The sequence below is a fragment of the Hyla sarda genome, chromosome 9 (genome assembly GCF_029499605.1).
Source record: "Hyla sarda isolate aHylSar1 chromosome 9, aHylSar1.hap1, whole genome shotgun sequence".
Classification (NCBI taxonomy): Eukaryota; Metazoa; Chordata; class Amphibia; order Anura; family Hylidae; genus Hyla; species Hyla sarda.
The window spans coordinates 163,656,560-163,683,906 of record NC_079197.1 but is presented as its reverse complement, the minus strand read 5'-3'; the positions used below and the strand labels follow the sequence as shown (position 1 = coordinate 163,683,906).

Here is a 27,347-nt window from a genome sequence, read left to right as displayed (position 1 = left end):
ATTAAAAAAAACAAAAAAACGGATTCCTCAAAAACCTGACTAAACTGTATCAAAACATGTGCACAAATATTTTAATCCGTATATCCGTATACCGCATTGAAAAATGATGTCCGGTTGCATCCGTTTTTTAACTTTTCACTCCATTATGAATAAAGTTTCACTTGCTTGATTGAAATTCCAAGAAAAAAAAAACTGTGCAAAGTCAAAAACCGTATGGAACCGTGCGCACATACGGTTCTGTATGGTTCCCATTGACTCTCATGTTAAAAAAAAAAAACATATACGTTTCAATACGTTTTTTCACCCAGACCAAAAACCGTGGTAGGCTATGGTTTTTGGGTACGGGAAAAAAACTGACAAAACCATACAGCATGCAAAACGGACACAACCTGATGCATCTTTTGGCATACGGTTTTCAATACAGTTCCGTACGGTTTTCAAATTGAAAATGTATTGCAAAAATGTGGTGTGAACCCAGCCTAACCAGAATAGTGTAAAATAATAAAAAAAAGAAAAAAAAAAAGGGGAGGAGGGGGATGCGGCTGCAGTATGTCTCCTCAGTGTTCTACATACAGTACTCACCCTCATATATGTAAATGATCTCAGAGCATCAAACTCAAACTCCATTTCCAGGTATCCGGATGGGAAATTGGCCTCATTCCAACCAACATAATCGTACCCAGGCCAGACACCCTGCTCTTTGTGCTGGAGGAGATCATCTGCCCCAATAACGCCATCGGTCAGCTGACCTAATCCTCCATAATGCAACCTGTAGGGGCAAACAAAGTGGCGTTTAAAGCAAACCTGTCATTTCAGGTGATGTTTCAGGATAAGCTGCCATGTGTACATGAGGGGCTGCACTACTTCTGGCCATTATATAATTTGTTTACGGCTTCTCTTTAAGCAGATTTCTGCTCTGCAGGCTCCATCTCCAATTTGCAGTTCTCCTGGAGCTGGTGGGCAGAGCTCCATAAAGTTGTATGACTTGTCTTGCAGACACAGGAGAGCTGACCCAATTTTCAGAGAATATTTAAGCAGCAGGAGAGGGGGGAGGTTTGATCACAGGAGAAATATGCATTTTCTCTACTGAGATATATTAAAAAGTTTACTATTGCGCAAATTTTGAAAGCAAATGAATCTTAATGAAATTAATCTCCCCCTATATCCTTAGCCAGGTTGTAAGACTCTTGTAGACAGCAGTAGACAGGACATGCCCCATTCACATGGATTGGAGAGATTACTGGGTGTGCTCTGTGACCTTCTCAGTGATCATACTACATGGGGAGGCTGATCTGTAAGCAACAGCTATAGCGTGTACCTCTGTTATCTATACACTTGTGCAGTGTTTCCCAACCAGTATACCTCCAGCTTTTGCAAAACCACAACTCCCAGCATGCCCAGACAGCCTTCGGCTCTCATAGACAATAATAGACAGGATCTGTCCAATTCACATGGATTGGAAATGTTACTGGGCGTACTCTGTGACCTTTTCAGAGATCATTCTACAGGGGGAGGCTGATAATTAAGCAACAGCTATTGTGTGTACCTCTTTTGGCTATACACTATAGCAGTGTTTCTTAACCCATATGCCTTCAGCTGTTGCAAAACTACAACTCCCAGCATTCCCGGACAGCCTTTGGCTGTCCGGGCATGCTGGGAGTTGTAGTTTTGCAACAGCTGGAGGCACACTTGTTGGGAAACACTGCTCTACATGGTAGAACATTTAATTTATAGGGAAGCTATAGGTGTCAATAGAGAGACAGGTAAATTGCTAATTTGCATGCCGTATATCCATGTGTCAAGCTCCACCCCCTCAGGTCCTACACTAGACACAAAGCAGTGTCAGTTTTGCACAGAATGTTCCTTAAAGGGGTACTCCGGCGCTTAGACATCTTTTCCCCTATCCAAAGGATAGGGGATAAGATGCCTGATCACGGGGGTTCCGCCGCTGGGGACCCCCGTGACCTTGCACGTAACACCCCAGTTAAAAGATCACGGGGGTCCCCAGCGGCGGGACCCCCGCGATCAGGCATCTTATCCCCTATCCTTTGGATAGGGGAAAAGATGTCTAAGCGCCGGAGTACCCCTTTAAATTTTGTGCTTTTTTGGAACTTTATTCGAAATTTAGAGCGGAAAGGTTGCAGTATAAAGAAACACATCATGGTATAGTGGCGGACACATGGTAGGTCATACATGGCGATTTATCAAAACCTGTCCAGAGGAAAAGTTGTCAAGTTGCCCATAGCAACCAATCAGATCGCCATTTTTCACAGGCCTTGTGAAAAATTAAAGAAGCGAGCTGATTGGTTGCTATGGGCAACTAGGCAACTTTTCCTCTGGACAGGTTTTGATGAATCTCCCCCTATGTGCGTACAATATGAGTACATAATTACCCTCCGACTGTAAATCCATCATATGTGGAGTCATTTAGATTGACCATCCCCAACCCTGATCCAAGGTTCATGATGTCCCCAGGTGGAGAGGTGTATGAGCGGAGTCCATCTATAGGGAGAAAAACAAAAATGTATATGTCACAAAGAGAGAACCCATGGAAACAATATGGGACCATGTTAAAGAATTATGAGATATGTCATGTAGGGATATAGTCCCATACAGTATTTAGGCCCTGTCTCCCCCATGGTAATATATATTATGTATAGTGTTATGTATAAAGGACCTTTAAGGACCTTTGAGTTAGTCACATGATAATGTGTTCACCTGATGTGTTTGTTACCCAGAGAGCACCAGCTAACCAGGTGACCTGCAGCTTGACCTATGAGCTTCTGGCTCAGCCCCCCTTTATAAGAGGGGCAGATAATTACAATCTATCTCTTCTACCACACTTCCTACTGAGGAACAGTAAAGACCAGATGTCCCAGAGCCAGTGTCCAGCACATGTGGAGGCCTCAAGCCTAACCTACAGCCACATGTCAGTAAGTCAAGTCATCTATGTCTGCTGTCACTACCTACAGTCAAGTCTATTATAGCCAGCGTGGCTGTCCTAAAGTCTGTCACTACCAGTCCCAGCAAGCTGTGAGGTCCTTCTGTGTTACTGGGATCCCTGCCTAGCTGTAAAGACTATTTCCATCTGTCTACCTCAGTAAAGCCACCGTTAACCCTAACCTGGTCTTGGACTATTATTGCCCTGCCTAATCTTGGGATAGCGGTGCTACCGTTCAGGTGGTTACCGGGAAAACCACGCCCTGGCGTCACGAACATTTGGGGGTTAATAACACCTTGCCCCTGGGCTACGACATCTGCCCGATACACCTCACCTTCACACCCCGAGACACCACAGCTACATGGTCTGGGCAGTAATGTTGAATGTTATTGTGGTCACCACTCCATTGGACCATGACTGGAGGGTTGTTCGGGATGGAGATCATGGAGTGGTTTGTGGACTCACCTTGCCAAACACATCCATATAGTTCCACTCTCAAGCAGACGCTCATGACTCGATCAGCCATGGGGTAGAACCGGACATAGCGGGCAATAACTGGGGGTCCCAGGTCCTTCAACACAAGGTCATGTGTGTTCTCGTTTCCAACTATCACCTATATAAGGACAGGATAGACATGATGGTTAAATCTCTTCTCAGACACTGTGGAGCAGTGGTCTCCAGACTGTGGACCACCAGACGTCGCAAAACTACAACTCCCGGCATGCCCGGACAGCCAACGGCTGTCCGGGCATGCCGGGAGTTGTAATTTTGCCACGGCTGGCGGTCCACAGTCTGGAGACCACTGCTGTAGAGAATCACCTGGGCCACGTCTCACCTCATTCCCCCACCGATCCCTCCACTGCGCCCACTTGTAACCGTCTCTGCTGTAACGTAGCTGGTAATGTCGGACAAATTCTTTGCCCAGTCCTCCACTGTCTCGACCTTGCGTTCCGACAAGGGTGAGGAAATACAGGCTCCTCAGGTCTATCTGAAGATATTCTTCATTGCTAGGATAGACGGGCCCAGCTGGGCACCAGGCGCCGTCGCCATCGTTGCTTTCCAGTCTGTGGCAAGGATAAAGGAAGAGTTACACAGTCTGGAGAAAGACATGTAACCAACAAGTTTATACCTGAACAATAGATAGAATAAAAGTTACTACTTTTACTGTAGAGAACCCTTTCCTATACTGATCACGAAACTGCCTTTACTCCTTAGAGGAATCCCCTACTTGGTTTCATAGTTGGTCAAATAATGAATAATGAATAGTTCATAGTATATTGACCTCGTATACGAGCAACGGAATAAAAGAGATCAACTCACTGCAATTTCATGATGGGAGTAGTAGTTAACCCCTTAAGGACTCAGCCCATTTTGGCCTTAAGGACTCAGACAATTAAATTTTTACGTTTTCATTTTTTCCTCCTCGCCTTCTAAAAATCATAACTCTTTTATATTTTCTTCCACAGACTAGTATGAGGGCTTGTTTTTTGCGCGACCAGTTGTCCTTTGTAATGACATCACTCATTATATCATAAAATGTATGGCGCAACCAAAAAACACTATTTTTGTGGGGAAATTAAAATGAAAAACGCAATTTTGCTAATTTTGGAAGGTTTTGTTTTCACGCCGTACAATTTCTGGTAAAAATGACGTGTGTTCTTTATTCTGAGGGTCAATACGATTAAAATGATACCCATTATTATATACTTTTATATTATTGTTGTGCTTAAAAAAAATCACAAACTTTTTAACCAAATTAGTACGTTTATAATCCCTTTATTTTGATGACCTATAACTTTTTTATTTTTCCGTATAAGCGGCGGTATGGGGGCTCATTTTTTGCGCCATGATCTGTACTTTTTTTTTGATACCACATTTGCATATAAAAAACTTTTAATACGTTTTTTATAATTTTTTTTTTAATAAAATGTATTAAAAAAGTAGGAATTTTGGACTTTTTTAATTTTTTTTCGTTCACCCCGTTCACCGTACGGGATCATTAACATTTTATTTTAATAGTTCGGACATTTACGCACGCGGCGATACCAAATATGTCTATAAAAAATGTTTTTTACGCTTTTTGGGGGTAAAATAGGAAAAAACGGACGTTTTACTTTTTTATTGGGGGAGGGGATTTTTCACTTTTTTTTAACTTCTACTTTTACATTTTTTTACATTTTTTTTACACTTGAATAGTCCCCATAGGGGACTATTCATAGCAATACCATGATTGCTAATACTGATCTGTTCTATGTATAGGACATAGAACAGATCAGTATTATCGGTGATCTTCTGCTCTGGTCTGCTCGATCACAGACCAGAGCAGGAGACGCCGGGAGCCGCACGGAGGAAGGAGAGGGGACCTCCGTGCGGCGTTATGAATGATCGGATCCCCGCAGCAGCGCTGCGGGCGATCCGATCGTTCATTTTAATCGCGAACTGCCGCAGATGCCGGGATCTGTATTGATCCCGGCACCTGAGGGGTTAATGGCGGATGCCCGCGAGATCGCAGGCGTCGGCCATTGCCGGCGGGTCCCTGGCTGCGATCAGCAGCCGGGATCAGCCGCGCATGACACGGGCATCGCTCCGATGCCCGCGGTTATGCTTAGGACGTAAATGTACGTCCTGGTGCGTTAACTACCACCTCACCAGGACGTACATTTACGTCCTGCGTCCTTAAGGGGTTAAAGGGGTTATTTAGGAAAAAAAATGTTTATATATATATATATATATATATATATATATCAACTGGCTCCAGAAAGTTAAACAGATTTGTAAATTACTTCTATTAAAAAATCTTAATCCTTTCAGTACTTATGAGCTTCTGAAGTTGAGTTGTTCTTTTCTGTCTAAGTGCTCGCTGATGACATGTGTCTCAGGAACTGTCCAGGGTAGAAGCAAATCCCCATAGCAAACCTCTTCTACCTCTTCTAGACATGTCAGCAGAGAGCACTGTTGCCAGACAGAAAAGAACAACTCAACTTCAGCAGCTGATAATTATTGGAAGGATTAAGATTTCGTAATAGAAGTAATTTACAAATCTGTTTAACTTTCTGGAGCTAGTTGAGATATATATATATATATATATATATATATATATAAAAAATTCCAGAAGAGCAGCACAACAATTTTCAGAAAAAACAATATGCTGGTGCACGCTGGGTGTGTACCCTGGTGAGAGGTTCACATATACTAGAGAAAAACAAGAGACCAGCAGCACACAGAAATAAGGTGCAAAAAAGGTGAAAAATTTATTGCATCATCCCAGTGTACAAAAGAAGCGACGTTTCAGCGACCTCTCGTCGCCGTTCTCGGCGACGAGAGGTCGCTGAAACGTCGCTTCTTTTGTACACTGGGATGATGCAATAAATTTTTCACCTTTTTTGCACCTTATTTCTGTGTGCTGCTGGTCTCTTGTTTTTCTCTCTCTCTCTATATATATATATATATATATATATATAAAGTTTTTTCCTGGAATACCCCTTTAAAGTACCTATATCTATTGTGAAAGCACGAAGAATAATCACAATTAGAGATATTTATCAATGCTTGTGTTGTAATGAAGAGGTTGTAGGCAAAAAAAACAAAAACGGGGACAGACGGCCGTGTGAACGCACCCTAAGAGATGATGTCATGGAGACACGGCTTTTATCTGCAGCCCGGGGCCTTGGCACTTCTTACTGGATTCTATATTTAACTGTTTATTTATTGTTTTATCAATAGAAGAACATTTTTAATACAGTAAAAAAGGGAGAAAAGGGGAAATACCCAATGGGAACAAGGGTAAAAGAGAAAAAAAGAATACAAAAAAAAATATATAAAATACAATTCCAGTAAAGACATGTAATAGGATACCAAGAATCTTACATCTGCAAAGCTGTGGATTCTAGAGGTGCACCGAAATGGAAATTTCAGAACCGAAACGAAACCGAAATTAAAAAAATGTCCGGCCGAAACCGATACCGAAACCGAAAATGACTTCTCCCCGTCTTCTGGTAAAATGCAGCGCTCCGCTCATTAGATTCCCCCACATTAGATTGCCAGCTCCCCCACATTAGGTCGGGAGTTCCCCCACATTAATAGGCAGCTCCCCCACATTAATAGGCAGCTCCCCCACATTAATAGACAGCTCCCCCACAATAGTAGGCAGCTCCCCCACAATAGTAGGCAGCTCCCCCACATTAATAGACAGCTCCCCCACAATAGTAGGCAGCTCCCCCACAATAGTAGGCAGCTCCCCCACATTAGGTCAGCATTTCCCCCACAATATTAGGCAGCTCCCCCCAACAATATTAGGCAGCTCCCCCCCACATTAGGTCAGCAGTTCCCCCACAATAGTAGGCAGTTCCCCCACAATATTAGGCAGCTCCCCAAAAAATATTAGGCAGCTCCCCCCAACAATATTAGGCAGCTCCCCCCAACAATATTAGGCAGCTCCCCCCACATTTGTAGGCAGCTCCCCCCCCCCACAATATTAGGCAGCTCCCCCCCCCCAACAATATTAGGCAGCTCCCCCCAACAATATTAGGCAGCGCCCCCCAACAATATTAGGCAGCTCCCCCCCACAATATTAGGCAGCTCCCCCCCACAATATTAGGCAGCTCCCCCCCCATTTGTAGGCAGGTGCCCCCCAACAATATTAGGCAGCTCCCCCCCAACAATATTAGGCAGCCCCCCCCCCCCATTTGTAGGCAGCTGCCCCCCAACAATATTAGGCAGCTCCCCCCACATTTGTAGGCAGCTCCCCCCCACATTAGGTCAGCAGTTCCCCCACAATAGTAGGCAGCTTCCCCCCACCCCACAGACATACAGCTTCCAGCCATATACAGTGTACGGCTGGAGGCTGTATGTCTGTACTGCTGCCCCCACAGTGATTCGGTCACCGCTCCTCCGGCCCGGGGTCACATCTACTGCTACGGCCTATGGACCATAGCAGTAGGTGCCGGGATCGGGGGAGCGGTGACCGAAACACTGAACAAGATGAAACGGTCACTTACCAGGCTCCGGCCGGTGTGCGTTCTCCTGCGACGATCCTGCGGTCCTCCTGCGTCTCTATGGTTGTCAGTGACGTCCCGTGCGTACGACCATAGAGGCGGAGAAGCGAAGGACCGAAGGAGGATCGCGGGAGGACACCGGGAAATGGTGAGTGACCGCCGGACATCCTTATGTCCCGAAAAGATTTTTCGGGACACAGGGATGTCCGGAATAGGATTAGGAATACTTCTTTTTATGTGCCCCGGCCGGCTCCCGTGTGTGGCTGCAGGCGGGGGCCGGCCAGAGCATATAAAAACTAATACTGTATACTAAAAACCAGGGGGCCTCCAGCTGTTGTGAAACTACAACTCCCAGCATGCCCGGACAGACTTTGCCGGTCCGGGCATGCTGGGAGTTGTAGTTTCACAACAGCTGGAGGCCCCCTGGTTTTTAGTATACAGTATTAGTTTTTATATGCTCTGGCCGGCCCCCGCCTGCAGCCACACACAGGAGCCGGCCCGGGCACATAAAAAGAAGTATTCCTATCCCGGAGAGCGCGACCCCCCCCTCCCCCCCTCAGATGTTGCGGCCGGCCCCCCCTGCACCGCCCACGAGTGCCTCTGCCACTGGCAGTGTTTGTAACTTGTGCTGTGGGCAGGCAGGGGAGGTGGTCATTATCGGCACATTTTTTGTTGTTTTGGCATTTCCCCGAAACAGATATGTATCGGCCGCCGATATATCGGTGCATCCCTACTGGATTCTATATGTGATAGCCTGGGGGAGTAGGGTATGGGGAGTGTAGCTGTTCAGTGACTAAAGAGTGCTTGTTAACCCCTGCTATTCGTGACGCCAGGGTGAGGGTTCCTCAGTAATGCTTGTCCTACCGCCACCCTTCCCAAGAGCGACAGGGAGGTAGATAATAATGCTGAAACTGTTGTAACTTTTACTGAAGATTTTATGCAAGCTTCATAACCGGAACAGTTGCTATACATGCAAGCTTTCTTTGGAGATTGACAAAGGTTGGGACTTTAGCAATTTAGAGTCTTTAGGATAATATGCGCTGTTCCACTAGATTTAGGGGATTTAGTTGCGGTCCAGTAGTTACGCTAGCTTTAGAGGGGGTAGTTTAGAACTCACGGTTTAGTTCCGCTGAGGCCGGTAGGTTTTCTGGCCTAGCTTGTCTTTGAAAGTTGCGCAGATCCATCCTGCTAGTCCGGCATCCACGAGAGCAGCAACCCAAGAGAGCGATAATTGGCTACAGCTCCCTTATATGGGCAGGGGACTAGAACTCATTGGTCCAATACTGATGTCAATCACCATTACAAAGGATTATGGGCAACATGTGACCCAAGGACCTCCTAAGGTCCTACAACATACCATAGAGGATATTAATATAGTCACATGACCGAAGGTCCTGCGACGCTAAACAAGGTAAGTACTATACATTATATTAAATGTACATTATTACAAAATATATACATGTATCAACATTGTAGAATTAGAGTAGAGGAGAGGCGACTAGGGGCTGTCCCACCTGGGGGACCCTACCTGAGCATAGTTACTCTGACTTTGGGGACCACCATACTAGGTACGGTATGCAATACGGTACCGGGACACCACATATACAGCATAAAATACATGTTATTGACATATCTGTGAATAATCTCTATATACACATCGTATTCTGGAGTCACAACCTGATGGTTATACAGAGATGAGCAGCGTTACATACACACCGCTTATCTCTATTTGCAGACACTGGGGGAGAATTCATCAAAAAACAAGAAATGACTTCAGAACACCCCTATGTGACACCACCTCTTTTCCTTTGTGACTTTTCTGCTCTAAAGCCGCATTTGTGACAAAAATGTGCGATATATATGTATTTATTTCATTTTTTTTTTACCACTTTTTTCCCCTAAATCTACTAACCCATTTTTTTTTGTGGTTTTTTTCCGTCATTTCAGTTGCGTGTATGCAAAGGACAACTTCGGACTACGGTGACCAGCATTATTTTTTTGTTTAATATAAATAAAATGATTAAAGGGGTTCTCCGCTGCTCAGCATTTGGAACAAACTGTTCTGAACGTTGGAGCCGGCGCCGGGAGCTTGTGATGTCATAGCCCCGCCCCCTCATGATGTCACACCCCACCCCCTCAATGCAAGTGTATGGGAGGGAGATTGTTACGCCGAGCGCTCCGGGTCCCCGCTCCTCCCCGGAGCGCTCGCTACACTTCCCTCACTGCAGCGCCCCGGTCGGTTCCACGGACCCGGGGCGCTGCGTTACTACCTCCGGCCGGGATGCGATTCGCGATGCGGGTAGCGCCCGCTCGCGATGCGCACCCCGGCTCCCGTACCTTACTCGCTCCCCGTCAGTTCTGTCCCGGCGCGCGCGGCCCCGCTCCCTAGGGCGCGCGCGCGCCGGGTCTTTGCGATTTAAAGGGCCACTGCACCGCTGATTGGTGCAGTGGTTCCAATTAGTGTTTACACCTGTGCACTTCCCTATATCACCTCACTTCCCCTTCACTCCCTCGCCGGATCTTGTTGCCCTAGTGCCAGTGAAAGCGTTCCTTGTGTGTTCCTTGCCTGTGATTCCAGACCTTCTGCCGTTGCCCCTGACTACGATCCTTGCTGCCTGCCCCGACCTTCTGCTACGTCCGACCTTGCTTCTGTCTACTCCCTTGTACCGCGCCTATCTTCAGCAGCCAGAGAGGTTGAGCCGTTGCTAGGGGATACGACCTGGTCACTACCGCCGCAGCAAGACCATCCCGCTTTGCGGCGGGCTCTGGTGAAAACCAGTAGTGACTTAGAACCGATCCTCTAGCACGGTCCACGCCAATCCCTCTCTGGCACAGAGGATCCACTACCTGCCAGCCGGCATCGTGACAGAGATGTTGCAGAACATAACAATACACACCTGAGCTGCTGCAGAACATACCAATACACACCTGAGCTGCTGCAGAACATGACAATACACACCTCAGCTGCTGCAGAACATGACAATACACACCTCAGCTGCTGCAGAACATGACAATACACACCTCAGCTGCTGCAGAACATGACAATACACACCTCAGCTGCTGCAGAACATGACAATACACACCTCAGCTGCTGCAGAACATGACAATACACACCTCAGCTGCTGCAAAACATAACAATAAACACCTCAGCTGCTGCAGAACATAACAATACACACCTGAGCTGCTGCAGAACATAACAATACACACCTGAGCTGCTGCAGAACATAACAATACACACCTCAGCTGCTGCAGAACATAACAATACACACCTCAGCTGCTGCAGAACATAACAATACACACCTCAGCTGCTGCAGAACATAACAATACACACCTCAGCTGCTGCAGAACATAACAATACACACCTCAGCTGCTGCAGAACATAACAATACACACCTAAGCTACAGCACAATCTTATAATACACATGTCAGCTACCAAAGAACCTCAGAGCACACACTACAGCTGATGCAGAACTTAATAATACAACCTGAGTTGCTGCAGAACATAATGCGTACCACACCTCAGCTGCTGCAGAAGCTTATAATGCACACTTCAGCTAATAAAGAGTCTTATAACACACACTACAGCAAGTGTACAGCTTCATAATAAACCTTAGTTGCTGCAGAATATCATAATACACATCTCAGCTGCTGCTACATAATAATACATTCCATTACTACTGCAAAAACATCATGATACAGATGTCAGCCAGTGCAGAACTTCAAACTACCACCTTAGAACACCTAAGCTACTGCAGAACCATATATTTCATGTCAGCTACTGAATAACCTCATAGCGCACACTACAGCTGCTGCAGAACTTTATTATACAACCTCAGTAGCTACGGAACATCAAAATATGCATCACTGCTGCAGAAGATCATAACTCATACTTCAACTCAGGAAGACCATCCTAATGAACACATTAGCTGCAGCATAATACACACCTCAGCTGCTGCAGAACTTCATAATACACATTTCAGCTGCTGCAGAACATCATAGTGCACATCTCAGCTGCTGCAGAACTTCATAATACACATTTCAGCTGCTGCAGAACATCATAGTGCACATCTCAGCTGCTGCAGAACATCATAATGCACATCTCAGCTGCTGCAGAACTTCATAATACACATTTCAGCTGCTGCAGAACACCATAGTGCACATCTCAGCTGCTGCAGAACATCATAATGCACATCTAAGTCGCTGCAGAATATCATAATACACATTTCCGCTGCTGCAGAACATCACAATGCACATCTCAGCTGCTGCAGAACATCATAATGCACATCTCAGTCGCTGCAGAATATCATAATACACATTTCCGCTGCTGCAGAACATCACAATGCACATCTCAGCTGCTGCAGAACATCATAATGCACATCTAAGTCACTGCAGAATATCATAATACACATTTCCACTGCTGCAGAACATCACAATGCACATTCTCAGCTGCTGCAGAACATCATAATACACATTACAGGATATATGAGAGACAGATTGGTCTGCCACTAACAAGACTCGGGTGAGATAGTTACTAGAGGAAGGCAACTGTGTAATCCGGGTCACAGATCGCAAACGGTGGTGCAATGTCCATATAGATATAATGGCAAAGTGAGTATGGAAATCAGGACAGCACTCACCATCCAACTTTAGCTTTTATTCAAGCGTGCAATGACATCGGGTGTGTGCCAAGGTGGAGGCGGGGAGCACAGCCGGGACAGACTGTTTCACGCTATTCAAGCGCTTCCTCAAGCCGGTGGTACACCGGCTTGAGGAAGCGCTTGAATAGCGTGAAACAGTCTGTCCTTCTCCTTACTCCCTTCTCATAAAGAGATTCTGCAGTAGCTGAGTGTGTGTGGGGGGAGGGCATTATCCTACATCAGTCAGTATGATCACTTCATAGTGTCATCTGAAGTCTCCATTGCTCCACCTTCTTATAATCCTCATCTCAGAACTATGTGGCCCCCCAGATATTGGGCCCCGGGGACAGCTGTGCTCCCTGAAACCCCTTATAGCTAAGAAACTGAGCACAAAGCATCATCGTGTTCACACTGCGTTACACATTTCTCTCCTCAGATTTCCATGTGTGAGAGAACCTCCGCCTCATCATGACACACTGAGCCATTCTTGGGCAAGTCACGACAAGATGGCTTCCATGTACAATAATTGTCTTTGTCAGCACATTGAGCCAGACTTTCCTTCTCTGCAGATTTGTGAGATGTTCCCACGGGCTCCGCGGAAGCGCTTAAAGGGGTTATCCAGGAAATTTTTTTTTTTTATATATCAACTGGCTCCAGAAAGTTTAACAGATTTGTAAATTACTTCTATTAAAAAATCTTATTCCTTCCAGTACTTATGAGCTTCTGAAGTTAAGGTTGTTCTTTTCTGTCTAAATCCTCTCTGATGACACCTGTCTCGGCAAACGCCCAGTTTAGAAGCAAATCCCCATAGCAAACCTCTTCTGAACCGGGCGGTTCCCGAGACACGTGTCATCAGAGAGGATTTAGACAGAAAAGAACAACCTTAACTTCTGAAGCTCATAAGTACTGAAAGGATTAAGATTTTTTAATAGAAGTAATTTAAAAATCGGTTTAACTTTCTGGAGCCAGTTGATATATATATATAAAAAAAAGTTTTTTCCTGGAATACCCCTTTAAATCACTGTTTTCATCAGTAAGGCCGGGTTCACACCACATTTTTGCAATACAGTTCCCGTATCAGGTTTTCTATAGAAAACCTGATACGGGAAAATATTACTCAATATTAGAAAATATTACTCAAAACCGGACTAAACTGTAAAAAAAAACGTGTGTACAAATTTTAACCCGTATACGGATTGAAAAATTATGTCCGGTTGCATCTGTCTTTTAAGAAAAAAACTTGTACATTTTTAACTTTTCATTCCATTATGAATAAAGTTTCACTTGTTTGATTGAAATTCCAAGAAAAAAAAACTGAGAAAAGTAAAAAACCGCATGGTGAAAACCAGATGTAACCGTACGCACATACTGTTCTGAACGGTTCCCATTGACTCCCATGTTTTAGAAAAATGTATACGGTTTAATATGGTTTTTCACCCGGACCAAAATCCGTGGTAGGCTGCGGTTTTGGGTACGGCAAAAAAACAGACAAAACCGTACAGGATCCAAAAAGGACACAACCTGATGCATATTTTGGGTGCATTCACACCACTTTTTTGCAAAACAGTTCCCATATACATTTTCAATGTGAAAACTGTACGGAACCGTATTGAAAACCGTATGCATTGACTCTCCATTGAAAACCGTATGACAAAAGATGCATCCTTTTGCATCCATTTTGCGTCTTGTACGGTTTTGTCCGTTTTTTTCCTGTACCCAAAACCGTAGCCTGCCACGGTTTTTGGTCTGGGTGAAAAAAATGTATTAAACCATATACGTTTTTGTTTTTTTTTAAACATGGGAGTCGATGGGAACCGTACAGAACCGTATGTTCCATCAGGTTTGCACCATACGGTTTTTGACAGGTTTTTTTTCTTGGAATTTCAATCAAACAAGTGAAACTTTATTCATAATGGAGTGAAAAGTTAAAAATGTATAAGTTTTTTTCTTAAAAAATTGATGCAACTGGACATCATTTTTCAAACCGTCTACGGGTAAAAATTTGTACACACGTTTTGATACAGTTTAGTCAGGTTTTGAGGAATCCGTTTTTCAGCAAAAATCTGATACAGGAACTGTATTGCAAAAACGTGGTGTGAATGCACCCGTACGGTTTTCAATGAAGAGTCAATGCAGCATATGTATGCTATGGGGATTTTCCTCCTACTCTGGACAGTTCTTAAAATGGACAGAGATGTCAGCAGAGAGCGCTGTGCTCATGATGTCAGCAGAGAGCTCTGTGTTCCAAAAAGAAAAGAATTTCCTCTGTAGTATTCAGCAGCTAATGAGTACTGGAAGTATTAAGATTTTTTTTAATAGAAGTAATTTAGAAATCTTTTTAACTTTCTGGCACCAATTGATTTAAAAAAAAAAAGTTTTCCACCGGAGTACCCCTTTATTCCTCTTATTAGATCATTGAGATATCAGAGTTCAAAAAGATAGACAAATTGGGCTTTGGAGCCCAATGGTTATTCGCCTGAATTGCTAGAGCCCAGGGAAGTTCGGCCCCTTCACCAGTAAGTAAATTCCGAGGGGAACCCCCATTGGGCTCCAAAGCCTAATTTTGTACGCAGCTTCTATAGGCCAGAACAGAAGGTGCAGGAAGGTGGGAGCAGAACACAGCGGAAAAAGAGAGGAACCAGGGACTGGTCCAGCAGAGTTACATCAAATGATAACACCATGCAAAGCTCCATACAATTCTCAGATAATACAACCAAACAATGATAATATAATAGCAACATACAATATCCAAATGATACCACCCACCATACAGCACCCAAATGATACCACCCACCATACAGCACCCAAATGATACAACCATATTTTGCTCTAAAAATATACCACCATACAAAGCTGTGAAAAAATGACATCATATAGCACTTAAATATTACTACCATACAACCATATAGGGGGAGATTTATCAAAACCTGTGCAGAGGAAAAGATGCCCAGTTGCCCATAGCAACCAATCAGATCGCTTCTTTCATTTTGCAGAGGCCTTGTTAAAAATGAAATAAGCGAGCTGATTGGTTGCTATGGGCAAATGGGCAACTTTTCCTCTGCACTGGTTTTGATAAATCTCCCCCATAGTGTTTACATAATACCACCATACAGTGCTGAAAAAATACCAACATATAATGCTTAAAATGATACCACCACACAATGCACAAATGATACCACCATACAAAGCTGTGAAAAAAATGACATTATATAGCACTCAAATATTACTACCATACAACCATATGGTGCTTACATAATACTGTATACCACCATACAGTGCTGAAAAAATACCAACATATAATGCTTAAAATGATACCACCACACAATGCATAAATGATACCACCATACAAAGCTGTGAAAAAATGACATTATATAATAGCACTCAAATATTACTACCATACAACCATATGGTGCTTACATAATACTGTATACCACCATACAGTGCTGAAAAAATACCAACATATAATGCTTAAAATTATACCACCACACAATGCACAAATGATACCACCATGCAACCATATATTGCTAACACAACACATACAGCGCTAAAATAATACCACCGCACAATACACAACTAACATCTCTATACAAAGTTTAAAAAATTCCACCATGCAACAATATATGGGGAGATTTATCAAAACCTGTGCAGAGGAAGAGCGGAGCAGTTGCCCATAGCAACCAATCAGATTGCTTCTTTCATTTTCCACAGGCCTCTTTAGAGGCCTGTGGAAAATGAAAGAAGCAATCTGATTGGTTGCTATGGGCAACTGCACCACTCTTCCTCTGCACAGGTTTGGATAAATCTCCCCCATAGTGCTCACATAATATTACCAAATGTCTGAATAATACTGCTATATCATTAAGGTTAGTCGTTGTCCCAAGCTTTGGATGTCACGCCACCAGCAGGTTGCTCAGGTCACAAACCCCCTAAAGCCGGCCCTGGTGCCGTTCCTTTATTACGTTTACATACAGAGGTGGCTCACTGTGCACTAGTGATTACTGCATTTCTTTCTCTTGCGTGTTCCAGGATATCAGCAATATACTCTGACCTTTCACCCCATCATACACTAGGTAAACATCAGAGGTATGTCTGTGTGAACATCCTGCAGGGTAGAGATCCTGTAAGAGCATCCATGTCTATAGGTGAGCATATACATATGTGTATTGTGCTGCAAAATCTAGCAAAAAAAATCCCCTTCAACTGCACATGTTCTTGACATGAATTAAAGGGGTATTCCGGGAAAAAACATCTTATAACATGTCTGATCGCGGGGACCCCCCACAATCTCCCTTCAGCACCAGCATTCTATGCGGGGGCTGCGTCTCCAGTTTCAGAAACCTCCGGGTTTCCGGGACTGGGGACGTGACGCCACGCCCCCACCATTCATGTCTATGGGAGGGGGCGTGACGGCCGTCACGGCTCCCCAGATGTCTGATCGTGGGGACCCACTGCTGGGACCCCCCCACGATCTCCCTTCAGCACCCGCATTCTATGCGGGGGCTGCGTCTCCAGTTTCAGAAACCTCCGGGATTCCGGGACTGGGGACGTGACGCCACGCCCCCACCATTCATGTCTATGGGAGGGGGCGTGACGGCTGTCACGCCCCCTCCCATAGACATGAATGGTGGGGGCGTGGCGTCACGTCACGTCCCCAGTCCCGGAAACCCGGAGGTTTCCGAAACTAGAGACGCAGTCCCCGCATAGAATGCGGGTGCTGAAGGGAGATTGTGAGGGGTCCCAGCAGCGGGCCCCACACGATCAGACATGTTATAAGATGTTTTTTCCCGGAATACCCCTTTAATTCATGTCAAGAACATGTGCAGTTGAAGGGGATTTTTTGAGCTAGATTTTGCAGCACAATACACATATGTATATGCTCACCTATAGACATGGATGCTCTTACAGGATCTCTATATTCCAGGATTTAATTATTTATTTGTCTGTACTACAGGGGCCATAAAGTTAGAGTAGTTCATAATATAGTGTCTGTGCCTGTGTTTGATGGCTGGTCTCATAATTCTTATGGGATCTTTGCCCCGATGTTTATTTTTAGCAGCATACAAAATTAATGTCGGTTTTCTCAGGTTGCAGTGCGGCCCGAGACATTACATCACTAGTCATGTTGAAAAACATGAATTTCTAGCACGAGCTTTAGGTAAAACTTTTCTTCTTTCTAATATTAATCCCTTATAAAATCCTACAGAACATAAGTGCAGCACAGAGAAAAATCTGACACGTTTCAGCTAGTATATAGCCTAAGTCATGGATTAATAAAGAAGAATAGTTTTACCTGAAGCTGGTGCTATCAATCCATGTTTTTCTATTGGTGCTTCATGTAGGATTTGCTCATCGAGGTACGTGCACCATACTAGGTACAGCTACAAGGAGGCTAGTTGAATTTCCCATCCGAGGGTGTAGACTGTTTGCTATCACTAGTCAGGTGTTAAAAGGGAGCCTGTCTGCTTCAATGGATGGAGCGACCACTGGGTAGGAGGGAGATCATTCTCAACAGGGCTTCAGGGAATTTAAGTTTCATGAACAGCATACATAGCTCATCTGTGCTTTAATGGATGGGGTGACTGATGTGTATGAGGGAGAAAAGTGAACTCAAACTTTCAAACAAGGCATTGTGGGACTTGTAGGTGGAGGGAGGTAACTCCAACAGGAAATAGCCATTAAACTAAAAGAAAGCAGCAGCTTTATAGTGGACTCGCAACACAGCCAGTTTGCTCAAAGACAAGCACAGATCCTTCCTAAGCATGTCCATTACTGTCTGGCAGGTTATTCCCCTTATGGTGGAAAACCCCTTCAAGGGCAGACATGTTGCAGTAGAGCAATGTATCATCAAAAAAATTGCAAAACCGCCATATAATGTTGCATCGATGGTGGATTAGTACACAGCTCAAAAAAATAAAGGGAACACTAAGACAGCACATCCTAGATCTGACTGAATGAACTAATCGTATGAAATACTTTCGTCTTTACATAGTTGAATGTGCTGACAACAAAATCGCACAAAAATTATCAATGGAAATCAAATTGATCAACCCATGGAGGTCTGGATATGGAGTCACACTCAAAATCAAAGTGGAAAACCACACTACAGGCTGATCCAACTTTGATGTAATGTCCTTAAAACAAATCACAATGAGGCTCAGTAGTGTGTGTGGCCTCCACGTGCCTGTATGACCTCCCTACAATGCCTGGACACGCTCCTGATGAGGTGGAGGATGGTCTCCTGAGGGATGTCCTCCCAGACCTGGACTAAAGCATCCGCCAACTCCTGGACAGTCTGTGGTGGATGGAGCGAGACATGATGTCCCAGATGTGCTCAGTTGGATTCAGGTCTGGGGAACGGGCGGGCCAGTCCATAGCATCAATGCCTTCCTCTTGCAGGAACTGCTCACACACTCCAACCACATGAGGTCTAGCATTGTCTTGCGTTAGGGGAAACCCAGGGCCAACCACACCAGCATTTGGTCTCACAAGTGGTCTGAGGATCTCATCTCAGTACCTAATGGCAGTCAGGCTACCTCTGGCAAGCACATGGAGAGCTGTGCGGCTCCCTAAAGAAATGCCACCGAACACCATTACTGACCCACCGCCAAATCAGTCATGCTGGAGGATATTGCAGGCAGCAGAACGTTCTCCACGGCGTCTCCAGACTCTGTCATGTCTGTCATATGTGCTCAGTGTGAACCTGCTTTCATCTGTGAAGAGCACAGGGCGCCAGTGGTGAATTGACAATCTTGTTGATCTCTGGCAAATGCCAAACATCCTGCACAGTGTTGGGCTGTAAGCACAACCCCCACCTGTGGACTTCGGGCCCACATACCACCCTCATGGAGTCTGTTTCTGACCAATTGAGTGGACACATGCACATTTTTGGCCTGCTGGAGGTCATTTTGCAGGGCTCTGGCAGTGCTCCTCCTTGCACAAAGGCGGAGGTAGCGGTCCTGCTGCTGGGTTGTTGCCCTCCTACGGCCTCCTCCACATCTCCTGATGTACTGGCCTGTCTCCTGGTAGAGTCTCCATGCTCTGGACACTACGCTGACAGACACAGCAAACCTTCTTGCCACAGCTTGCATTGATATGCCATCCTGGATGAGCTGCACTACCTGTCTCCTGGTAGTGCCTCCATGCTCTGGACACTACGCTGACAGACACAGCAAACCTTCTTGCCACAGCTCGCATTGATGTGCCATCCTGGAGGAGCTGCACTACCTGAGGGTTGTGACTCCGACTCATGCTACCACTAGAGTGAAAGCACTGCCAGCGTTCAAAAGTGACCAAAACATCAGCTAGGAAGCATAGGATCTGAAAAGTGGTCTGTGATAACCACCTGCAGAACCACTCCTTTATTGGGGGTGTCTTGCTAATTGCCTATAATTTCCACCTGTTGTCTGGTCCATTTGCACAAGAGCATGTGAAATTGATTATCAATCAGGGTTGCTTCCTGAGTGGACAGTGTGATTTCGCAGAAGTGTCATTGACTTGGAGTTACATTGTGTTGTTTAAGTGTTCCCTTTATTTTTTTGAGCAGTGTATAACACCTGCACCTCCCAAGATCATCTGAACCTAATGGAGATCACCTTAGGCATCCATCATGATCAAAGTCCATCTGAGATCAACTACGAAAGTTGTGAAAGATGACAACCAATAAGCCATAAGAGCTAAGACACATAAACTTTCCAAGACCCATAAAACTCCTATATAACAATACCTAATCAATAATTAATAAAGGAAGGGCCAGAGTGTCGCTTTAAGAAAGCTGGATGACAATTCCTGTAGGTTCCATAATGGCAGCTTTATTGGTTGTCACCCACTTTCCCCAGAAGCTGAGCTATTTTTGGATGATGCCCCATGTGGTTTTCATCCAATATGTGGCCTCCTACAAAACATCTAAAAACATCACTGGAAATTGTTAAGCATTATCTCCACGAAATTTACATCCCCCTTCAAAGAGTGTTTCATGTTACATGTGGTGACCATGTGGGGATCAACTTTAAATGTAATTCTCCGGAAAGAGTGTGCGGCACCTTGCTACCTCCCGCAACTCTTCTGTTTGATGTCATCTCTTCCACCGTTCTGAACCGTATTAGTGAAAGTTACTCGGAATCTTTCATCCCGGGAATACACTTGTGTGCATTTGATCAGACATGTGGGGAAACAGGTGAATGTTGTTTCCACGGTCCTGACGTTATGAGGAACATCGGTAAAAAGAACTGAATAATTTTGTATCTGAAACACACGAGTCACGAGATGAGGAGCAGGAGGTCTACACCATTTACTGTGTCAAATCAATAGGACAAATCTACTGGTTGGGAAACACTATTATAGGATAACCGATTCCGGACAAGATGGTGAAAATATAAAATATAATTTATTGCCAAATTAAACAGACAATCCGCTTCAAAAGGGCAACCCCTTTCTTCGACAGGTCCAATGGACCTAAGGAAGAAAAGGGTTGCCCTTTCGAAGCAAGTTGTCCGTTCAATTTGCCAATAAATTATATTAAAAAAAATTTAACCATCTTGGCTGAAATTGGATATCTTGAAGAATCGGTTATTTAATTTCTAAGTACGGGTTAGTGCCGGTAAGCATCTATTTTCTCTGTGTATCAAGATCTTTTCCATGCTCCTTTGACTCTTCACCATCCCATAAAAAGTGTCTTAAAGGGGTACTCCGCTGCTCAAACAAACTGTTCCGAATGCTGGAGCCGGCGACAGGAGCTTGTGACATCATAGCCCCGCCCCTCATTATGTCACACCCCGCCCCCTCAATGCAAGTCTATGGGAGGGGGCGTGACAGCATCACTCCCCCTCCCGTAGACTTGCATTGAAGGGGCGGGGTGTGACATCATGAGGAGGCGGGGTTATGACGTCACAAGCTCCCGACTCCAGCGTTTGGAACAGTATGTTCCAAACACTGAGCAGCGGATTACCCCTTTAAGTCTTTTATGGGGTAAATGTGCATTGGAGCCCCCTTAGGAACCAGTGCGACCTCTACCTCTGCACCCCCTATAGTTACTCCCCTCGTCCCAACGTTCCTGAGAGTTAGACACTTAGGTTCCCTTAACATTTTATCCAAGACTTAAATGCCCCATAAGTGGCTCAGATACTGCCCATGAGTACCTGCCACACACAGGTGCCCCTTGTTGCCCCACAACCTCACAGGTCATTTGCAAGCCAGTTAACCATACTAAAGGCTATCAACATTCTTTTACCTGCTGTGCTTGGCTTCTGTAGAGTCAGACCATGCGCTGGACGCTGTGATGTCCTCATCATGGATGGTCCTGTCCTGCATCCCCAAGGCATACCGGCAACTAGCTGCAGATGACAAGAAAAACAGATAAGTTAGATTCTGGTGTTCAGATTTTATGGCCAAAACCAAACCAAGTGTTGCCTTTTCCCTATGGTGGCCAAAGTAAAGCTTAAAAAAAAGAACCAAACTTCTGTCCCAATGTTTTATTTTTCTGCTGTGTATCTTGTAATCTAGTGGTCCTATACCTAGGGTCTAATATTTGGGGTACTTAGTTTCCCATTTCCTATCTTATGATGTATAAGAGTCCCTTGTCTCTAATCTCCAGTGGTTAAACATCACGGGCAAAGTCTGAACATTACTATGCCTGGTGTCTAGTGGCAAGTCAAGTGTCGTTACATCCAGTAATTTAGTCTCCTAATCTATGGTGGTCAGTGTATGAGCATAAGGGCATATTCACACAGCGGAATTCCGCACAGTGAACGTTACCATCAGTGTGAATGGGTTTCCGAGAGACCTGTTCACACTGCAGAATTTCAGCAGTGGACAATTCTGCCGCTGAAATTGTTCCGCGCAAAGAAAGAACATGTTCATTCTTTGCGCGGAAGTCCGCGAGCACTGCATAGTTGTCAATGGTGACGGCACAGTGCCGCGCGGTCCTACCGCCGCCGCCGGATGCCAGGCTGAATCTCCGCTCGCTGAATTCCATGAGCGGAGATTCAGCGACATGTCCGTAGTGTGTACATACCCTTACTATGTGTGTCGTAGGGCAGGGAATAGTGCGTCCCTGAACCCCTTGTGTATCCACCCTAAATAGCGGATCTACAACTAGCCGAATGTCCCAGCGATAAAATAAGTGTAAGGGTGTCAAAATAAACAGAACTCTACACGGGTCAAACAAAGTAGGCTGGGATACGAAGGGTTACAGACAAAAAGCTAAAGTCAAAAGACAGACAGGGAATGCACAAATGTAAATTCCGAGTCAACAGGCCGGGTGTTTACCAGAGAGAGCAACAAAGCACTGATACGAAAGACAGGAGAATAGTTAGGAGACAATAGCCAAGGGTCAAATACACACAGTATAACAAAGCAGGAACAAGAGAAGAGCTGACAGGGACAAAAAAACATGATCTAGGAATGGCAGAATGGTTGGACATTTATATACACCTGAGAAGGGTGTGGATGCAGAAGGCTGATGTGATAGGCTCCAACTCCAAGCCCGGATAGGACTGTGCGATGCCAAAACTATGCATGATGCTTAGCCAAACAAAAGAAAACTAAACTTAAAGGGGTACTCCACTGCTCAGCGTTCCGAACTGCGTTCAAACTGCGTTTGAACAGCGTTCAAACTGTTCCGAATGCTGGAGCTTGTGAAGTCATAGCCCAGCCCCCTCGTGACACCACGCCCCCTCAATGCAAGTCTATGGGAGGGGGCGTGACATTTGTCACGCCCCCTCCCATAGACTTGCATTGATGGGGTGGGGCGTGACATCATGAGGGGGCGGGGCTATGACGTCACAAGCTCCCGATGCCGGCTCCAGCGTTCAGAACAGTTTGTTCCAAACGCTGAGCAGCGGAGTACCCCTTTAAGTGCTACTGCAGTATTTAGTTGTTGAGGACCCTGTCCCTAGTGTCCAGTGAGTCCTTACCCTAGTCCTTTCTCCCCAGTTTTCCAGTCCCTTACATATTTCACCAGAGCAAGAAGACCCGTTCTACACTTACATGGATCAAAATGAGCATCTGGTTCGGCCAAGCAGACCCCAATGAGGAGACCAAGGGAGACAAGACGAGACACCATCTTCTTATCTTCTGTCAGTGACGAGTCATGAAATTGTGATCCATAATTCTTACTGTAAAGATATAGAGTTACCTGTTATAGTCAGATAATAGTACAGCATAAACAGTACATAAACAGTATATAGTGGTATGTGATTCAATGGTCTTTTAGGTGTAGCATTAGTTATTACAAAAACCAGTAAATCAAGTTTTGGTGAATCATCCAGAACTTGCAAAGTTGGAGTTCTGGGAAGGACCAAATAGGACCAAATGGTGACTCAGCAGTAAAGATTGCTACCCTGCAGCAATGAGGTTCTAGGACAATATCTGAACAGATTCTGTACATTCCCTCTAAATCTTGTTTCTAGGAGCCCCACTAGTAGCAGGTCATTCATACGAGAAACTCAAGGGAATCTGTCATCAGTATCACCCGCACTACCCTGTTGGTAAAGGCTTATAGTGCGAGTGACAATGATGAAAATGATACTTCTCGGGTCTTCGCTCTGTGACTCTGTTGGTCATTACCTCCATTATTCGGTATATGTCAATAAAGGAGTTTGGTGCACGGTGAAGTTTGGCTGCCATCGTTACAGTAATCTAAAGGGGAGAAAAGAGATAGCGCTTCTTGGTGTGATAAAAGAGAGATAATCAGTATAAAAATGAAATAAGACAGGAGCTCACCAGATGTGGTTGTGTAACGTCATACACAACAATGAGCGCATCAAGAGGTAGTGTATCCGTAGCCCTCTGGGTAGGCAAGGTATTCAATCGGTTTGGCTTCAAGGAAAACGTTGGCTCCACGTGGCACAGGATACAAAAGGAATGGAGATCAGATAAAATCGAGGTCATTTATTTCCCAAAATGCAACGCGTTTCGCTGCGGGAAAACAGCTTCATCAGGCAGGATGCTGCTTTCCTGCAGCGAAACGCGTTGCATCTTGGGAAATAAATTACCTCGATTTTATCTGATCTCCATTCCTTTTGTATCCTGCACCACGTGGAGCCAGCGTTCTCCTTGAGGCCAGACCGATTGAAAATCTTTACAGTAATGCCTCCTCCCTTATGCCAAGCCTCCTCCGCTGCAGAATGGCGCTCCACTTTGCATCTAGACCCCTTCCCCTGCATGGGCAATAGCTGCAGCCACATGGGGGTTATGATGCAGAGGGGAGTTTCCATTTTGCAGCAGAGGAGGCTGAGCACAGAGAATGAGGCTTGAAAATGAAGATGCTGGACAGACGTCACCGTACACCCAGAGCTTGGGAATGCCCCCCCCCCCTTCTGTGCACAAAGCAGGATCTTTGACATTCTAAATAATAGGGATTATTCTGAAAAACAGGGACTAGCTCCAGGGACTAGCTCTACCCTGGTGGTGTAGCCAGTGTGGGATATTTCCAAGTCTGAAGTCTGTCATATCCAATAGAGAGTCAACTGAAAAGCATCATAAGTCCCAGTAACGCCACCTGGCTCCCCCAGGTTACACTGTATCCCTTCTACTCTGCTCTGTACTGCGAGTGTTGTTCCATCTGCTCCTGCCTCAGTAAAAGACAGTTATCCATAACCTGGCATCGATGTGTTTGTTGCCCTGTGCCTGGCCCAGGAGAAGCTGTCTACACCTCAGATCGTGGAGGTTAATGGTTCCCTGGCGTCACGACTTGACAAGTATAACTTGCACCCCTGTGTCACCACATGAGCATGTGATGTTATACTGTCACACCGGATTTTGTTATGGAGGTCACAAAATTACTGTTTACAATCAACCCCAGGGCATGCTGAGAGCTGTAGTTTTGCAAAAGCTGACACGCCGCAGGCTGGGGAACAATGCTATTTAGTCTGACACTCGCAAACATGGCACAATAACTTTGATGCTACTAAAAATGCAACGGCCCAATAGGCAAAGGATATAAACTCAGGCCTTTGCAGAGTTGGCATAGCAGGAATACTGTGCCTGGCAGTAATATGTGTGGTACAGTGGGACATTTACAGTACAGGGTATGTTACACGTACAGGATCCGGCGCAGATTTGATGCGCAGGATTTTCTGCTGCAGATTTCACTGTAAACTAATTGACTGAGCACCGCTTCTAATCTGCAGTTACAAATCCTGCGTATCAAATCTGCGCAGGATCCTGTACGTGTGAACATACCCTAATAATCATTTCATAGTAAATTTGTATTTACTTTTTTATTATAGGCATGAATGTAGTCCACATGACTTTAAACTTTGGAAATGTGCCAAAGTGTGCCAGAGATTTAACCTGAAAAATCACAAACTGGAAAAAAGCCAAAAAAATAGGGAGAAAAATACATAAATAATTTAGATTTGAAAAAATAAAAAAACATATCTTCATCTTGAATTATAAGCAGAAAGTAAAGGATTGGTCAGAAAGATGTTTGGCACATGCCCCATCTCACCATGGAAAACACAAAAACACAAAAAAACATGAGGACCAATGTGTACAGGTTGGCACCCAGAAATCTGGTTCAGTGTGAAAATGTACAACTTGGTCCTTCAAGTGTGTGCGCTTCTTTTGTGTGTAACTCACAGCTGCATTAGTAGGATTAAGGTTTTGGCACCTACAAAAATGGCACAGTTGGAGCTGGTTAAGCCTGGCACTGGTTAAGATGACTTTAGACAATGCTCCTGTCACGATGCCGGCTGGCAGGTAGTGGATCCTCTGTGCCAGAGAGGGATTGGCGTGGACCGTGCTAGTGGACCGGTTCTAAGCCACTACTGGTTTTCACCAGAGCCCGCCGCAAAGCGGGATGGTCTTGCTGCGGCGGTAGTGACCAGGTCGTATCCACTAGCAACGGCTCACCTCTCTGGCTGCTGAAGATAGGCGCGGTACAAGGGAGTAGGCAGAAGCAAGGTCGGACGTAGCAGAAGGTCGGGGCAGGCAGCAAGGATCGTAGTCAGGGGCAACGGCAGAAGGTCTGGAAACACAGGCAAGGAACACACAAGGAACGCTTTCACTGGCACAATGGCAACAAGATCCGGCAAGGGAGTGCAGGGGAAGTGAGGTGATATAGGGAAGTGCACAGGTGAACACACTAATTGGAACCACTGCGCCAATCAGCGGCGCAGTGGCCCTTTAAATCGCAGAGACCCGGCGCGCGCGCGCCCTAGGGAGCGGGGCCGCGCGCGCCGGGACAGAACAGACGGAGAGCGAGTCAGGTAGGGGAGCCGGGGTGCGCATCGCGAGCGGGCGCTACCCGCATCGCGAATCGCATCCCGGCTGGCAGCGGAATCGCAGCGCCCCGGGTCAGAGGACGTGACCGGAGCGCTGCAGCGGGGAGAGTGAAGCGAGCGCTCCGGGGAGGAGCGGGGACCCGGAGCGCTCGGCGTAACAGTACCCCCCCCCTTGGGTCTCCCCCTCTTCTTAGAGCCTGAGAACCTGAGGAGCAGACTTTTGTCTAGGATGTTGTCCTCAGGTTCCCAGGATCTCTCTTCAGGACCACAACCCTCCCAGTCCACTAAAAAAAAATTTTTCCCTCTGACCTTTTTGGCAGCTAAAATTTCTTTGACCGAGAAGATGTCCGAGGAGCCGGAAACAGGAGTGGGAGGAACAGATTTGGGAGAAAAACGGTTGAGGATGAGTGGTTTGAGAAGAGAGACGTGAAAGGCATTAGGGATACGAAGAGAAGGAGGAAGAAGAAGTTTATAAGAGACAGGATTAATTTGACACAAAATTTTGAAAGGACCAAGATAGCGTGGTCCCAACTTGTAGCTAGGGACACGGAAG

At 45.4% G+C, this 27,347-nt stretch overlaps 1 protein-coding gene across 4 annotated transcripts in view; it reads right to left on the bottom strand.

The window, feature by feature from the left end:
- DDR1 (discoidin domain receptor tyrosine kinase 1) overlaps nt 1-27,347 on the bottom strand; it is a 104,245-nt gene that overhangs the window by 21,280 nt on the left and 55,618 nt on the right. For all 4 annotated transcript variants that reach the window (XM_056539108.1, XM_056539107.1, XM_056539106.1 and 1 more), the window contains exons 2-7: nt 23,556-23,683; nt 21,799-21,901; nt 3,777-4,005; nt 3,407-3,554; nt 2,394-2,502; nt 583-769 (exon numbers count right to left, since the gene is read on the bottom strand). In XM_056539108.1, coding sequence (XP_056395083.1) covers nt 583-769; nt 2,394-2,502; nt 3,407-3,554; nt 3,777-4,005; nt 21,799-21,901; nt 23,556-23,631 — 852 coding nt within the window. In that variant the 5' untranslated portion in view covers nt 23,632-23,683. The remainder of the gene's footprint in view (nt 1-582; nt 770-2,393; nt 2,503-3,406; nt 3,555-3,776; nt 4,006-21,798; nt 21,902-23,555; nt 23,684-27,347) is intronic.